General features: G+C 37.2%; 1 protein-coding gene across 1 annotated transcript in view; it reads left to right on the forward strand.

The window, feature by feature from the left end:
• The window catches only part of LOC139686746 (ankyrin-3-like), a 445,728-nt gene that overhangs the window by 374,205 nt on the left and 53,276 nt on the right, over positions 1-18,247 (forward strand). Inside the window, 1 exon segment of the mRNA XM_071583777.1 lies at positions 14,677-14,778. Coding sequence (XP_071439878.1) covers positions 14,677-14,778 — 102 coding nt within the window.

The raw sequence follows: 18,247 nt of genomic DNA on the forward strand, positions 1-18,247 counted from the left end.
ACTTGGCTCAGAGAAGGCAGACAAGCCACTGAAGCTATCTGACCTCGTCCAGCGGCTACTCGCGTCGTCAGCACTTCATGCGGCACGAACGGGTACTACTTTCCGGATGACCCTCGTATCTTTGTAGGAAATTTCGAGATTTTAATGGTTTATATTATTTAATATTCCTTCCAAATATATGCGTATAAGTAATATCTGCGGTTGCATGTGGTTGGTGTCGCTGAAAGTTAACTTTTAACTCATTTTATTGTGAAGGACAAGATTCAAGGAAGTGCTCAAGTATGATCTCCTGTGTCGAATCAGTCTGCTGCTGCTGTCACTTACTATAAAACGCGGGCAGTCATTGTCATTCTTTTATGCACAAAGTTTGGTCACTTTAATGAACCCGTAACTTACATTTTACTGTTTTTAGTGTTTTTACCTTCATTTTATTCTTATAAAACTTCATATAATCCCATAGTTCTGAGAACGAAGAGTTTCAAAGTGTACAACAAAACGCTTTTCCTTGATAGCATTAAAAAGCTTCGGGTATTTTTCTACGTTAAAATGAAGTCCCACAGTAAATAATAATCAAATTCAATTGAAAAATGTTGCGTCAAAATTTGCATGGCTATGTAATAATAAGGTACTCGGAGATGAAGAGGGTCCTGATGTAGATGTTTTGCTAGGAGTCACAAAATATTTATTTAGGAGCTATGCCCATCCAAAAACCTACCTTAACCGGTAGATTACCTAATAATAATAATGTAATAATAAATACTTATTATAATGAATAGTATGCTTACTGTTAATGCTTGATAATAAAAATATCCCTCGCGATTGGATGAGGTATCAAGTGTTAGTGCGAAAAAAATTTATTTTTCAAAAAATGCACGTATTTTTCAAGTATGCGCATCATCCTCAAACCCCCAAGGCGGCTGCCGAGTTTATGCTGAAATAAAACATACGGAAGGAATCGTAAAGGAAGCTTATTTAACGTAGTGTTTTCGGATAAGTGTATCTACATTTTCACTTTTGGTCTCTTCTAATGATAGTGGGTTGAATTATGAAAGAAAATCACAAAATTCAAGAATTAGTTGATTATTATAGTCTTGAGCCTAAAGTTTCTCTTTAAACATTTCTTCCCAATGCTTAAACAAACATTTTCCGGTTGATTTCGAATTAATTCCCGCAGAATCTAAATGTGGGAAAAAATATATCTACTTCTTCGATAACACAAGCCACTTTTTCTCTTTAGAAGTTATCAAAAAAATTGAATGAAAACTCCAATGGAAACTAATTAGAACAGCATTCTTTAAATGCATAGTATTCAAAAGACTGTTGAAGCAAAAATGCGATGTAAATATCAAGTTATAGAAATTGAACAGAGAAATTTGAAAGGAATTTGAGCTCTCTTCCGCTATATTATTTTGCATGATTTTATCTCTTCAAAATATTGTGTATTCCTCAAATAATCTACCTCTATAATTTTACCAGATTTGAACTTGTTGTTTACTTAAATGTGAATATTATGAAAAGGCAAATGGCTTTGTGGTGGTATTCTGATATTTCTGAGTTATAGCGTCAATGTTCCATTTGAATTTAGGCGAGTTGCTCATATATCACAATGCATATACTACCTTGATCAAAACGTTCCCGGAATAACCACCGTGTGGCGCTCCCATCGTTCCGATTTGAGTTCTGTTTTTTTTGTTAAATTGGTACATCTGTTGTTGATATTCCCTTTAAATCTTAGTGTCATAACTTGACATTTGCAAAAGTTAAGGTCGGTTTTCGGTATGTCCATCAGTGCTTCCTGCGATTTTTCCATTACTTCCTCTCGGCTGCTAAAACGCGTTCCCCGTAATGGTTTTTTAACTCGATTGAACAGAAAGAAGTCACAGGGAGCCAAATCAGGTGAATTCGGTGGCTGTTGGATGGTATTTGTTGCATTTTTCGTCAAAAAATTACGAATAATGATAGCACTGTGCGACGGTGCGTTACCATGGTGCAAAATCCACGAGTTTTCTGCCCACATTTCTGGTCTCTTTCGGCGAATTGCTTCACGCAAACGTCTCATAACGCCCAAATAATACTCTTTGTTTACTGTCTGGCCTTCTGGCAAAAATTCATGATGCACTACACCGTTGTAATCCATGAAAACCGTCAGCATTGCCTTCTTTTTTGACTGAAAACGACGTGGTTTTTTTGGTCTCGGCTCATTTGGTGAACGCCATTCACTTGCCTGATGTCTGGATTGCGTGTCGTACTCATAAACCTACGTCTCGTCTCCAGTAATGAACCTTTTGATGAATGTGGGATCGGATTCAGCCTCGCAAATCATGTCTTTTGCGACGTCAACACGGTCTCTTTTTTGCATGAAATTGAGGTCTTTTGGAACCAACTTTGCTGCTACACGACGGAAACCCAAATCATTAACCACAATGTCTTGGGCGGATCCATAGGCAATGTTCAAGTCCTCCGCTATTTCTCTGATGGTTAATTTGCGGTTATTGACCAACATTTCTTTTACTTTATCAATTTTTTCACCGACTTTCGATGTCGATGGTCTGCCACTGCGTTCATCATCTTCGATTGACTCACGACCACTTCTGAACCGCTCGTGCCACTGGTAAACGACCGTTTTTTTTAGAGAATCGTTGCCGAAACACTTTTCCAACATTTCCAACGTCCGTGCGCCACTAAATCCGTTTTTTACGCAAAATTTAATACAAGTTCGTTGTTGCAAATTTAAATCCATTTCTGAAATTGTAAAAAATCGCCAACACACACAGAGATAGATGTACTCTTGGCTACGTAACTTTTGCAAATGTCAAGTTATGACACTAAGATTTAAAGGGAATATCAACAACAGATGTACCAATTTAACAAAAAAAAACAGAACTCAAATCGGAACGATGGGAGCGCCACACGGTGGTTATTCCGGGAACTTTTTGATCAAGGTAGTATATATATATATATATATATATATATATATATATATATATATATATGAATTAGGATAAATTATTGTGAGAATTATTTCTTCTCCAGCGGAGTTAGAATTATGGAGTGTGCTGACCTGTATATCTTAAGTTTGAGCTGTGGTGTGAAACAGAAAAAATACCCTCGGTCAGGGTTAATTACGAAACCATAGTACAAGATGGATAAGATCTGCCGGAGTCACTGAGGTTGAAAAGTGCACCGACCCGTAAAACCCTTAAAACAATTGTTCAGTCCTCCATATCAGGTTGAGATTGCTTAAAGAATTTGATGAGTTTGCAGAGCAAGTAACGGTTCCGTAAGTCAGATGTATCAAGAAGGAACGGATTGGCGTTAAACCGCGGACTTGTTGACGTCTTTCGTTAAGAGTAGGCTGTTTCCGACGCCAGGTTTCACTCCTCTTCTCTTGCACTCTTTCTCCGCCGCTTGCCCTTCAGTTCCATATATCACTTCCTAGGAGCAGCGCCAGCTCCCAAAGAATTTGACAAAACCAAGATTGACCTCAGCTGTCAGTCGCCGTCTCTAAATTTGACTGTAGGAGTACCCACTTCTGAACGATGCTGAAAACTGTTAATAATAAATAATACCCTTCTCTATGAATAAGACTTTCATTACTTTGAAAGACAAATATATATTGCGATTATAGTTTACGCAAAGCTTGGGATTTCAAGGTATTCGCTTGGGAGTTCAAGTTAGTATATTAAGAATACGTTGTCTACAAATCGGGGGATATTGATTCCAATATTTGGGCTTTAAACAAATAATTTGACTCAGAAGTAAGGCGTTAAAAATGTTTGAAATTTAAATGTTTAGGAACCACCCAATTGTGAACTGGAATCTACGAGTACTTCCAGAGGGAATAATGGCAATGAAATCGAGTAACGTGTTGATTTCTGGGGAGAAATGGTTTTATATCAGTAAAATGTTAGGGAATAATTATACTCTATACGTATGGGTACAAAAATTAGTCCGTGAAAGCATTTGGTTGAAAGTAAATGCATAAATAATTTTAGAGGAGTATTTTGTTTTTTCCATTTAAGCAATATGTAAACGAAACTTGCGCACTTTATACATCTTGTTCTTGCCTTTGAATTTTTCTGACACGAGCAGATGATTTTAATTTTGACAAAGCTGTCTCACTACTTTCATCTGAAGCTTAAACTTTTGGGTTTGCGAGTTTGTGCGATTACTTTGATAAACGAAAAACTCACCACACTAAACAATTGTTGGAACGAAAATCAACTATCCTTCTGATTTTCCTCAATCCTACTGCACCTGTTAGCTGTGCATTCTTTTTTCTGAATCTTTCGAATGTTGATTTAGTCACACGGCGCATCTATGGTTTTTGCATGGTTATTGTCCATCACTATTTGAATCCTGCGTTCGTATTGTACGTTCCGGGTGAATATTTTCCTCCGACCGATATCATTATTAACGATTGCATGCACATATGCATGGACAGTCCCGTCGCATACCTCATCCCCCTCCGACAAGTCGCCCGCTGACGTAACTACTTCCCCCCTTCCTCCATATTTCTTTCACTCTCTCCACCCCCCTTAATTAACCAATCAAGATGACCCACCAGCCTTGTTTATGCATCCGGCGAAAAATATCCCATAAATCGGAGCCTTGCCGCCGGAGCTACTCGGGAAGGTACGCGCGCACGCGTCTGCGTGAATATCTCCCCGCCCCTGCGACTAAACGTGGCAACGCCGCAACCGGCCTTCCCCTAATGCCATCTTTCTGGAACTACCCGTGACGCGATCGATGGAACACGGAAGCTAGCGCCATACCCCCTCACCCTCCCTTAAACCCCTCCAAACCCTTCCCCTTCTTCCTTTTCCCCTCCCCTCCCTTGTCCTACCCGCGCCTCTGAGAGAAAGCTCCACCAGCGGGGGTACGTACGTCAAAAGGGGAGGATTGCGAGAATGAGGAAAACCCTTTTTCCTTTCGGCGTCGCCCAAAAGCGTGACTTCCTCCGGGGGTTCGTGTCTAATTGCCAGCGCGTAGTGTTGTTGAGTCACCTAGTGGCGGCATAGAGCCGTTCTCCCCCACTTTCCTGTCCTTGCCATTCCAGGGTAGGGTGGGGTTTTTCTTGTGTCTTTCCTCCGACGAAACATTCCCTTCTTCCTCGTACCATAACACCCTTTTCCCAAACGAATCTGGCACCCGGCGCCACTGTTGGCAATATGATATCAGGTGCATTAACGCGGTAAATATCAAAAAGTCGTTCCCTTCGGCTTTGGATATTCGCGAAAGGATTTTTATTTATTTACGATGCAAAAGGGTGCCCGCTGAGAGCTTTTCCGGAGTACAACCAGTGTTTCTTATTTTTTTTACATTTGATTCGGGTCTCAAAGTATTGAAGGGCAATCCTTTTCAGTATACATTTAATACTTGTTATTTAATTCATTGAGTGTTGCCTTAATAATTATTTTTGACAGGGTTTGTATCCCTTTTTCATCACTTTCTAGTGGTAACATCACAGCAAATTAAGCAATTTTTTTCTCATTTATTTTCGTCTTCTGCTTTGAGAGCACGTCCCTTCAGATCCTCAATACAAGGATTTGGAATAATTTTCTCTCGATTACTTAATATTATATCTCTCCTACCACATCCCCCCATTTCAGTGAATCTTTCCTGTGTTAATTATATAGAAAAGCATTAAGTTCGTCTACCGTACGATTACCCTCGCCAATGATCATTTTGAAATATTCAGTGAAATTTATCTTTTCAGGTTCTTCCGTTTTATTCGTAATTTCCCTCGTATTTTTATTTTGCTCTGGAGCATAATTAATTCTATAGAAACGGTTTATTTGGAATTTCACGTGTAGACCTCGTGATGTATTTTTTTATTTCACTTACGTTTAGAGCAAGAGTATGCCCCCGTGAAGTCGAATAATATATTCCAGCCGTATAATAATTCTAAGCCCATCTCTCATCAGCAAATGTTTTCGCCCCTCTATGGCTTGAACACCCCACTCTTCTACTTAAACCCACCCGAAAAATATTAATATCTGACTTTATTGGGTGAGACCAGAATGTGAAAAAGTAATGTATTTAAATTCAGGAGAATCGCAAAAAAAATCGGTACTCGTGATAAAGCCCTTGAAGCCAAAAACATTGCCCTAGTTGCATCACATTTCCCAACTCAAATTCGCTTTTTCAACGAGCAATATAAAACAGGAGACCAAACATCGTTTGTTTGGGCATGAATAATTAATTATTCACCGAAGTTTTGAATATCTGAGTTTTGCATTTCCAAAACTATGGCTTCACCATACCCTCGGGTCCGAAGTCAGAATTAGTATTCCATTGAGATCGGTGAAAAAAAATTCAACCAAGCATTTTATCAATTCTCATCCATTACAATCTACCAGGGATATAGATAGTCAGGTCACTGTTGTCGGTGAGACTGTTGCAAACTGTGAGACGTTGAAAATTTTTTATTAAGCCTAATTCATATATATTCTATTGTTTCAGGCTTCACTTCTTGGAAGTATTCAATATCCATACTAAAAGGAAAGACTTGTACTTTTCCACAGATTTGTGGAAAAGTAAAAGTCTTTCCTTTTAGTATGGAAGCCTAATTCACTGTATTGTGATAATTATCTTAGTGAAACAATCACTAAAAACCATTCATAGCTAATTAGCTTGTGGAGGTCTATTAAGGACATGTATCTGAATTGAGGTTTTTCATCACAAGAAGTATTTAGTTTCAAAATCATATGGGGTGAAAGACTTTTGAGGTGACTGACCACCAGGTGAAATTAAAGGGTACCTGTTTGTTCGATATTGTGGAAATGGTTATTGGGATGCATCGTAGGACCATTATTAAAGGGATATTGATTCCACACTCGCCTGGAAACCGCATTTACGGAATCTTTGAAGAGATACCAATTATTTCATAAAACATTTTCAAATGTATTTTCGTTCGTGTGATACTAATAGGGCCATATAAATATTAACGTCTGTTTTGTGATAATATAGCATCTCAAAATGTTGCAACTCAATGCTAAGTGCTAGAGAGTAGCGTATGCGTTATGCCTGCCTGGTGTATCTGTGATGAACTGAAAGATACATGAGATTGGTTTTAATGTGAAATTTAGGCGCTATGATATATTGTCATAGATTTTATATGGTCTAGATTTCACAGCGTTAAATTTGAAACGAAAAAGGAGGCAGCAAGTCTCAAATAAAATGCATTTCCTTCATGTTTACCCGAACCTGAATTTCAATGAGAAGGAGAGAGCCAAATAAGGATCTTAAGTCAAAAAAGCTAGAAGCACAAGAATGCCATAAAGTAATAATAGACTTTTACAAACTGGGGCTATTTAGTGAAGCCTATGACATTTTTTCAGGAATAAAAACCGGTCGCTGTCATTTATTTAGCACGGGAAGATCCTAAAAGTAGTCATTACCAAGGCAAAATATTCTCGTTGGCAAATGTTTATAATAGATCAAAGATGAGTACTTTAGTGCAACTGATAGGGATAACCTTTTTAATGGAAAAAAATGACCGGGATGGGAAAGTTTGGTGATAACTTGTTTTTTAAAAAGATCAGCACATGGCATTCCTGGATAGCTTTAATGGAACTACAAGTGAATGCTCATTATTAGCGACTTGCGTTAATGTTCAAATGATTAGGGGAAAACTATTGAATCACATGTATGGACCCAAATTTTTCGGAAGAATGCCAAAACGTGTGGGATGGTTGAAATTAACACTCTCTGTTGTATGAATATGAAAAATATAATAAAGGAATTGAAATCGATTCATTTAATCCCATTTTTCCATTTTGATTGCCTCCATACTTCGAAATGATAATTGAAACTGCGTCGATTTTTAATACCTTCGCTCCTTTTGACGGCGCGGTGTACATTTTGTTCAATTACCAGTATTTTGTCATGGCGAATTCACCCCATTGCTCCTGTGCTCATTCAGTTCAAGGGGTGCTTCGAAATCATGCGTTTAATCACGTCCGAATACGCATATTCCCTCATCTGTGCACTTACATTAGCCATTTGGCGGATGGGTTGAGGTAAATTACCTCTCGAAAGTTGAAATTCACAGTACTTTCACCGCTTTCACCACTTTCTAACTGTATGCTGATAGGAGAGAAAGGAAATCATTTTTTTAATGCATTCTGTAATTTGTCCGCAAATTTCCATTGTTCTAAGAATTAAAAATACTGCTTCGTTGAGATTGATACTGTTTTAGTAATTATTTTGAATGAATTGAAATGAAATATTGCTCGAAGTACTTCCATTTTTGTTTTATTTTTTCTATGTTTAATGTACACATACCATGTTAATATTCTATCGCGAATTTCAATCTACACAAATAAACAAAACAGGAAAATACATAAGAGGAGCGACAAATTTTCTTAAAATGTGCCCGTAAAATCGTGAAAAAATTTACTTATTGGCCTTTCCCCTCAAAATAATTACGATTTTCGTTTAGAGTGACTATTTATGAAATTTATTTTATTTTTTCTCAGCGCATTTGGCCTGAGCAAACATTTTACTTAATAATTTCTCCATCTTTTACATTCACTTTGCCACATGGCACGTCTGAAATCGATAGGTGTTCCATCACCATCAAGGCAGTCGAATCAAAAGCATCCTCCCTGGGATAATTAATAAAGTTGTAATATTTGCTTAGTTACGTCATGGTGGTTTTTCCTGGGATGAATATAATTAAAAAATCACTATTCATTTCAATTTTATTGTAAAGGAAGTTTTGGGGTTTCACACGAAATCCTTCACCAATAAAACAAACGGTTTTGGTAGCGTTAGTACGTATAAATTGCTTCATCTGAATTGAACTTGTAAATGAAAGATCGTTGTAAAGAGCCCATTTAAAAACATTGAAATGATACCTTTCCGAGATTATTGCTCTCACTATTACCTTTATTCCTATTTGAACTGTTCGTAACGATGTATAACAGGCGTAGATGAAGGAGGGGTCACTTTTCTAACTCCACTAAATTTTTTAATTTTCACGGCCATGGTTTCGTCGCAAGGTAACATCATCAGGTCAACCCGTTTAATATATTTATGTACTTATTTAGGATATTAACCCGTCTGAGTTTCTGGAGAATTGTATAAACAACACTTACCATTTACTTCCTTTAGATTACACTGTTTTTATATTAGTATTTCGTCGACTTTCCTTGTCTATGGAGTGAAAACAAAGAATTTGAAGATTGAAAAGCATTGAATGCTGGAAAATTAAAGAAAGAGAGTTTCTTGAACTAAAATGTATTCAAAAATCCCAACCGGGTATACTAACGTGATTTCAATTCTGCTGCAATGTAAGTGAAAGCATATGTTCTTGCTGTTTAATTTTTCCGTTCTTTATGGGTAATACTCTTCAACAAACATTCCTTGGGCATCATTCTTTTCGCACTTTTTTTGGGAATGGCACATAATTCATCGTTCCACAAACACACACACACGTACATACATGATATGTGAGTGTCCTTTCTTTGTGTTTCTATGTTTTAAAAATCTATATCAGTGTTTTTATATATTTGTGCGTCGCCGAAGGGCGTTATATTTCGAAGATATACATACATACATATATATATATATATATATATATATATATATATATATATATATATATATATATATATATATATATATATATATATTTAGCAAACACGAAAACCCGCCACATGGTGAACATATATTCATTCACATGGAAATATGTAGATATAAGGAAAAGGGATAGAAACACATGCAAAGAACGAACACAGGAATGATGGGAAGGTGGAATCGAGCATGTCCCTAGCGTAAAAAAAATCCTTGAGCGGGAGTCGAGCCACAGATCTTCAACTTGCCGGGCCGATGCACCTGTTTTACTCCTTTATAAATGTACCTATGTAATATACATAATTTAAGCTGAATTATCATGATCCCATTTCATTTCTGTAAAACACGGCTTGTGCAATTGTCACCATTCTTTTTCTAGTCGACTATTATATCCGTTAATGTTATCTTGGTTAATCTAAAAGCCGCGGTTAATGATTTTGAATCTAAAGAATTATCCATTCATAAGCTTTTTTTGTAATTTTAAAGTCAGCTATTGATGGCGCGTTGATGAAGTGAAAGTAAATATTTCCTTAAAGTTATCCTGCGAAGAGGAATTGTGGAAAAAATAATTAACTCCCTAGATAATCCCTGAGCGCAGTAGCGTAGCGGTTAAATTATTCAGCTATCAAGCCAATGGTTTCGCATACAGATGAAAAATTTAGCCTAATAAAGTGATTTTCACACGCCCCATGACTTTTTTTTGTGCTACAGATGAACTTTTATCCTCACCTATTGAAACGGGGTTTGGCTTGCAGGCTTTCTTTCCTGCGGTCCTTGCCGTTGATTGGTGCCGTGGGGGTAGGGATTAAGGTCCTTACGTTAGAGACAGACACGGTCCTCGTCCTAATCTGCTATTCCGATTGCGTTCATCAGATTTTTATATCTCTCGAAAAGAGATGTCGTTCCGTCTGACTCCCCTCGGCCCCTCGCCTCCCCCCCCCCGTTCCTCCCCCTTTGCTTCCATTTACGTGACTCACGTTGCATCGCGGCCGCCGTGTGTCTGGCGCCGCGAATCAGCGCTCCGCCGCCGGCTCGAGGCATGTGGTGCCGGCTCGTTTCTCTTTTGAACGCGAAAGTGAAATGGTCTGCGTGCTTTTGAAAAATTCGCTGCCCTCCGCGAGAACACATAACGCCCGCCGGCTGCAGATCAATAATCACCAACCCCTTCGGATATTGTCCTCTCCCCTACTCCGGAACCTCCCCCTCCACGTTCCCTCCTCCACCGTGCTTCCTTTTTCGTCCTCCCTCCCTCCCACCTCCTCCGCCGTCATTCCTCGCTCCTCCTCGGTCACACTCATGACTTGGCCTCCCTCCACGTCTCGTCGTCACTCCCACTACGACTCCTCTTCCTTGGCCTTGCTCCATCTCAATCTTCGCGTTCCTTCTTTCCAGACCGTCTCATCCAAGCATTCCCCTCCCCCTCACCAATCCCTACATTCGCCTCCTTCTCCCGCCTCCACCGTCTTCGCGAGGAGGGTGTACGGAAGGGTTGGTGTGGTGCTGTTCCCGAGATGCATTGTTTACGGCAGGGGCTTTTTCATGCCTGGGGCGATGGTGAAAGCACGTGCAGGTGTGGTACCGACGCTTACGAAGTCGCCTCGTGGTGCAAGCTCCCCGAGATAGTAGTTCCCCTACCCCTCTCTGGGGTAGTTTTTCCCAGCCGGCACACAGGCAGCACTCGTTTTCTGCAAAATAGCTGCTAACAAATGCGAATTGCGACAAACCTCTAACTAATTTGACGTGTTATGTCGATTGTTATGTCGAAATATTTGAATGCTCAATTTAATTGTTGCTCGGCGTGCTTAATGATTATTTTGCGATACAATGTGCGACTCTGAATTGAAATTTGCTCCAATACATCAGGGTACCCCACGGTTTACCATGAATTGAAACGGAGAAACAGCGCACGAGAGTATTTTTCTACCTCGTTATACTGGCAATCTCGGGCGTTGCCCTGCGGCACGTGGGGTATTGAGAACTTCCTGATCTAAATTTTTAAAAAGACGTTCATGTGTGGTGAAAATGGATTGAGAGGTAGTCCCAACCCCTTTAATAATGAAAAAAAAGCATCATGTTTACCGGTCCATAAAATAAAAAATCCTTTCTTCGCGTCGAGCGCGTTGAAAATTCTAATTGTTTCATGCGCCGCAAGTCGTTTTTATCCCATAGTTTACCGTCAGATTTCAGTCTACCATTACATTTCAAACGCATGTACATTCTATATAGTCTGTATATTTGTTTTTGATTTTAATATTCAACAGTTGATTTAAATATTGGAATGCTATTTTTATTATTTAGTATTGGTTATTTTGCTTATTTTTATTGCTATCAATCACATAGACTTGCATTTATGTGATAGTGTAATACACAAACCCCTCCAAGTAGTTCTACTGCTTAATATTACCCTTTTGAATAAATTGAAGGATTGGGCATGCTGAATATTGAATGCTGCTATGCATTGTGAAAGGCAATTCAAGTAAACTCATTAAAATAAGGAGAAAAATTTGTGGTATGTTACCCACGAATCCATAAAGCAAGCCATACTTCAATTTGACCACAATCGTATCACTCTTATGAGGAACTTAGATACCGTGAGCTAGGAACTCAATACCGATAATTTTCTTCTTTTCGTCAGACGCTGAGCTAGAGAGAACAGAAGAGTTAAAATCTCAGACTCTGAGCTAACTTTGTTTGAGCGTGCCAATGTAGAATTCCCTCCATGTATATCGAATATCTTCCCCGAAATTGTCTTGTCCTCGATTCAGTTAATAAGCAGCAATCTGAAAATTCCACTCCCTCTTTTCCAATGCCGTAGCACCCATAGCCGATGCCGAATCGTCTTGCTCTCGGAATTAATAATTAATTTCTTGAATATTGTAAGTAAGCTTTTGATGACTGCTTAAATCTATTAAAAAATTGCCAAATCACTCTAACTCGTAAATTCGAATAAAAAATGTGTCAAATACAGTATCGGGTTTTCAGGAAATAAAATTTCAGTTGTAACTAAAAGTTATATTTCTGCTTTTCTCATTATTACTAGTGTAGATCTACCGGCCTTATTAATTCGCGGTTTTTGCTTGTTTTCCACAGTCGAGAATTATTATTTTGTTGTTTTTCATATTTTTATGGAATAATTTTAGAGCTCCGGTAATTGATTGCTATTGATTCTGTCGGCTCGGTTTTAGAGTCAGACCAGATGTTTCATAAGTGTATTCCGACTAAGATTTGAAAAACTTGAAACTACGAACAGAGAGAATGTTCATACATTAGCGGGTGATATAGACACTCGTAATTAACAGTAAATGCACACGCTATATGATATGCGGAGTCAGGAATTTTGAAATTCAAAACTCCAGAAACTTTAAATTCTCTGTTGATTTTTTAAATTCAATTTTGTACTGTAATTGTGTTAAAATATAGACTGAGTAGTTTCAGAAGTAATTTATTTGAGGTGGCGGATATCTATGGAAGGAGCAGTCCTAATACGTTTTTGTATTTCTTTTATTGCTTAACGATTTCAACAGATAATTCTATTGCAAGGCAAAACCGGTTGTCAAGTGTTTCAAATAAAATTGGTGAAACACGTCAGCATTTAAATATAATGATAAAAAACATATTATTCATCATTGTTCGCTTGCTCGTGCTAGGGGTGAAGTTCGTTCTACTTCAACTTGAATTCTACAGAGTAATTTCAAAAAGATTTATCATAGTCTATTCATAGAGATAATAGAAAGCATCCTTTCATTGTTTATTGAACGTTATCCATTGGAGGGATTCGTAAAATTACTCAAGCAGTGATTTCATCTTCCTCAGAAAGGTCAGAATCATGTACGCAACACACATTTTAAAGAAGTTACTAATGTATAAAAATATGTCAGCTGATATTTGTAAGGCAAGTGCCGTAATGCATGAAAATATAAATTCACCATTCGGTTTAAAATGGCGTATTGCATCTAGTAAGTAGGAATTCTCATGTATTTTTTCTTCTACATTATACATTTTGTGAAGCTTCGAGATAAATTGTATGTGAGTTAGTATGTAATTGAATAAATTATTTGTGGATTCATTTTATAAATGATAGCGTCGAGCATGCGAACTTTTATTATATTTTACTTTGGAATAAGTAATGTAAGTCTGAAAAGTAAGTAAGTCTGAATTATTGAAATAAAGTATCGTAAATGCATGGATTACACATTTCGCTTTACTGAATAGCTGCAATAAACGTGTGCTAGTAGTTCCTGGCCACTTTAATTCCTGGGCAATAACCTTAGCGGCAGTGAAACTTTGGTATAATGCTTATAGAAATAAAAACACTGCTTCAAAGAAGATGGACGTACGATTGGCTATGAATATGAAGAAAAAATACGCTGTCAGAATATATTTGTTGGCTAACACACCTTCTTTGCCAACAGACGTGCAGTAGTCATTGGCATGGCTATGGCGTAATACATTGATACAATTGAGAATGTGTAAATAATATCGAATCGGCGAAAGAATTATAGTTTGAATGCATATCTAGCCAAAATAACTGAGTACATTATGGTAATAATAAAGACACATAAGGCAATAAATCAGGTACAATTTTGTACTGTATTAAGTTCATACTTAAAATATTACGGTTTATTTTCTAAATGGAATATAACACTCCTAAGTGCATTCAGATATGCAGTGCCAAATTGAGCTCATGCACATTCCTGACTTAACTCTTGGCTATTTTTGTTGACTAATAAAAATTGAATAAAACTGCGTGATAGGTTGCTTTACTTTTGTTGGTTCACAGTTCTCTCAAAGCTTTCAAAACCATGAAATATAAACAGGCATTGTCTACAAACGCATGCCTTCCTATGTGAAATCGAAACAACCCAAGAAAAAAATGATAAGGATTTGTAAAAAGAATTTTCTATTTTATACATTTTCTCGACCTATTTTCTAAGAAATTGTAACTTATAGTGCAGAATGAACTCTTGGGATATGATACTCATATTTTAATATTGCCAGTTTATGCCTGAATATGTGCAAATTGTAGTAGTAAGCTTGAGCTGTTGTTCTGTAGTTTTGCATTGTTTATTTATATTTTGTTTCATTTTATTTCAGGCGGATGGAAACACCGCATTCCTCAGGGCTGCAAGAGCTGGCAATCTTGACAAGGTGCTAGAATACCTCAAGTCCAACATTGATATCAACACATCCAATGCAGTAAGTATATAATGTAACACTATTTTTTTCGAATTGACGTCATTTTGCTGCAGAGCGATACTGACAAAAATTATGGGGAAAACATTGGAAGCGTGGAAAAAATTGATACTGAAAAAGAACCTTGATGTACGAGATACCACGGCTAGATAATTGGCAATAAACTTAACCTTCATAATAAACTCTTGATCTAAGTGCTCTCTCCAGGTCATATTCACTTACTTTAGTTTTGCTATGACCAGGTATTGCAGTTAAATATGCCTATATGTTAGTGTACTACGGATAAGTTTTCTCCCACAGCAATTTTTTAAAAATCTTTTCTGAGCAGTTTATGGAAGGTATTTTAAGGAAAGTGATGGATGTACAGATCTTAGGTACGAAACAGTCAAAAGATGACCGAATTCCTTGGATTACCGTGAAAGTAGTGATGAATGATCGTTTTAAAAAAATTAAAAGTCCGCATTGGCTATATTTGTTCCAATGGGAAATATTTTGACATTTTCTATTGTTTAAAAAATCAAAAATTATTTGTTTTTCCCTTCCAATATTCTAAGAACCCAAACAATTATGGTAGTCTTCTCACCAAAAGAAACATTCAAAATGAAAAATATCCAAAGGGACTTAAATAATTAATTTTCTTTGTGGAAATGTCTTAGATCAAAATGAATTAAAATATCCTTCGTTCCGTTCATGCGATCAGTATTAGATCTTCCAGTTATGCTCAGATTGTTTATAAATTTCAATTCATGCTGGTTCATATTTCTATAATAATGATGATGATCTTAGCTGTTTAGAGTTTGGGTTTTTATTTAATGCATATAGTATTGTGCTACTTTTGTGGTCATCAAAAACTGTAGTAACAAAATTATTTGACCCTAGAGAAGAAAGAAAAGTGTTTCCTAGGCTGCCCATACCAACATAAGAATTCAGTGGCAACATAGTTGTAAAATTGCAGAAAATGTAGCATCAAAGGAGGATTAGTTTTGTGTACTTGTGTAAACTGCCTGTTTGATTTATTTCTCATAGAAATTATTCATTATGAAGTTTTTCGATTCATATCCTCTTCATTTAACTATTTATGCTAAATCAGAATAGTAATATTCATTCGTTTTCATCTAATGTTCTTAATCACTTACACCATGGTGTAGATTAAGTCAATTTCAAGGTATGGATTATTATTTAATTACATCATTGAGGAAGAAACGTTTCCTTGACTCATGAGACTGATTGATTTCATCAGATAACATTATGCTCCACCCCTTCACGAAAGCATAAATTACTCTAGGAGTAGCTTGGATTACATGTATATAGGGCTAGAAATGGAACACTCTAGGTGGAATTTTTCTATGAATTTTTTTAATCTATTGGAATAACAACAATTTTCATTGAATGATTTTAAATTTCCCATTTTAAAATATTATAGTGAATTAACTAATTGTTTTACTCCGTGGAAATGTCAACTTCTCTTTCTGGGACTAGCAATTTTTCTGTAATATTATTACATTTTTCAAGATTTTAATTTTTAATACAAAAAGATGCAACGTGACAATTTTTTAATTCGTTGTAGTTTTCCGCGCATCAGTGTGTAGGTTTTCCTTTCGTAGTGGCGGTACAAGCACATTCTAAATCAATGGTAACGAAAGGAAATTCTGAAATCGTTAGCATCGAGTCCAGGACACCGAGAGGTGAGGTCGTATTTCTTTTGGGAAACCAAACAACCCAAAGAGTCTACATGTGGCAAAACTGAATTGTTTTTCCCCATCAACCATGACAAGAGAAAATTACTTTAATTAGTATTTCGAGATTTCCAAAGACAACCTGCGACGATTTGAATACGCTAGTATGATATGAAAATAGGACCTCATATAACATACCTGGGCGTGGCATTCACAGTCGGGAGGGATAGGTCACTAAAGCTTCTCGGAGTGACAGACGACAAATGGTGGTTTAAGGTGTGAATCCTTTAGATCACCACTTAACTTAGAACATTGATGGTGGATCTCGAGTTGAGAGAAAGGGGAAAGTAGCCTAAATGTAGGCGATATTGTCGCCCTCCGATAATTAGCCGCTGTAGTGAGCCATTTTGGGCGCCCTGATATTTCATCTACATCTACATCAATACCCTGCGAGCCACCAAAAAAGTGTGTAGCAAGGGGGTGCAGCACCAGGAGGAAAGGGTAAGGGATGAGGGGGCTAGGGTTTCTCAAATGGATGGGGGAAGGTGGGGGAACCTGCAAAAACATATATATATATATATATATATATATATATATATATATATATATATATATATATATATATATATATATATATATGTACATAACCGTGCGAAGTCCCCACCGTGTAGGTTAATACATATTGTGTCGAACTGACTCCTGGGGGATTTCGATTACAAGCATTATGGTCTCTTATTGTTCTTGGAAAAAATGACATTTTAAACCTTCAGTCTTGCAGTCTATCTCTCTAATCTGATATAAGTATTCGTGATCCCTCCTCCCGTAATACGTTGGGGTTCGTATTATGTTCTTGATGTCATCAGAAAAGGACCCATCTTTAAATGTTTTTAATAAGTTTAATCTATATTGGAAACGCCGCTGTGTAAGGAAGATAAAATAGAGTTGTTTTATTAAACATTTTTAAAATTAAACTATTATTTACGAGTTTTTTACGCGCTGCTTCGGAGTGACGAGACTAATAAGGCTAAGTACATAGTGGTAACCATGGTTTTTTTAGAGGTCCTCTTGCTATCTAAGTTTGAGGTTATGAGGCACCAGAAACTCAACTCAAAAAAACTTATTACATACTAATGCATCTTGGCCAGGGCTTTTTTGAACGCGTCCACTAAATCGAGTAAAACGATGCTTTGGCATGGGGATTGTTCAACAAACAATGCCTGCATCTAATCTAGTTTCAGTATGTAATCACTTAAACCGCGACCTAATTTCTAATTTCAACGGTGGCGAAAAATGTTGTGGTCACGTTAGAACTGGAGTCGTGATAAAAAGTGAAACTTTATTTATGTATTAATTGACAGGCATTAATTTGCTGTAATTTTTATCGTATTTGAAGACGTACATTGGAATTCATGAATTTGTTTCCCAAACTGGCGTGCACAGTGCTAATCTTTGGTGTGCTATTAAGATCGTCATCCTTATCACAGTCTGAGCAGGATATGGCCTGTTTGTCATATGATAGATTTACGGATTTTGTTAAGAGGGGAAATGAAAATTTATTTTTCTTGGATGCAATTCTAGTCCAAAACCTCCTCATTGTCCTCAAAGTAGTATGCCTTTCCCGTGCTTCTCATGAGACGAGGGCACACAACCGTCAAACAAAACTTATAACTCATAGAGATTAGTGTGAGGGAATTCTTTAGAAAACGCGAAGGATCCGGATTGGATTTAGCCATCTCGTAGGCAGTATTTCTTGAATGTTTTGCTATCAGCCTGCCTAAGGGCTATTTTAAAATCTT

Source organism: Hetaerina americana, unplaced genomic scaffold, assembly GCF_022747635.1.
Source record: "Hetaerina americana unplaced genomic scaffold, ioHetAmer1.1.p SCAF_15, whole genome shotgun sequence".
Classification (NCBI taxonomy): domain Eukaryota; kingdom Metazoa; phylum Arthropoda; class Insecta; order Odonata; family Calopterygidae; genus Hetaerina; species Hetaerina americana.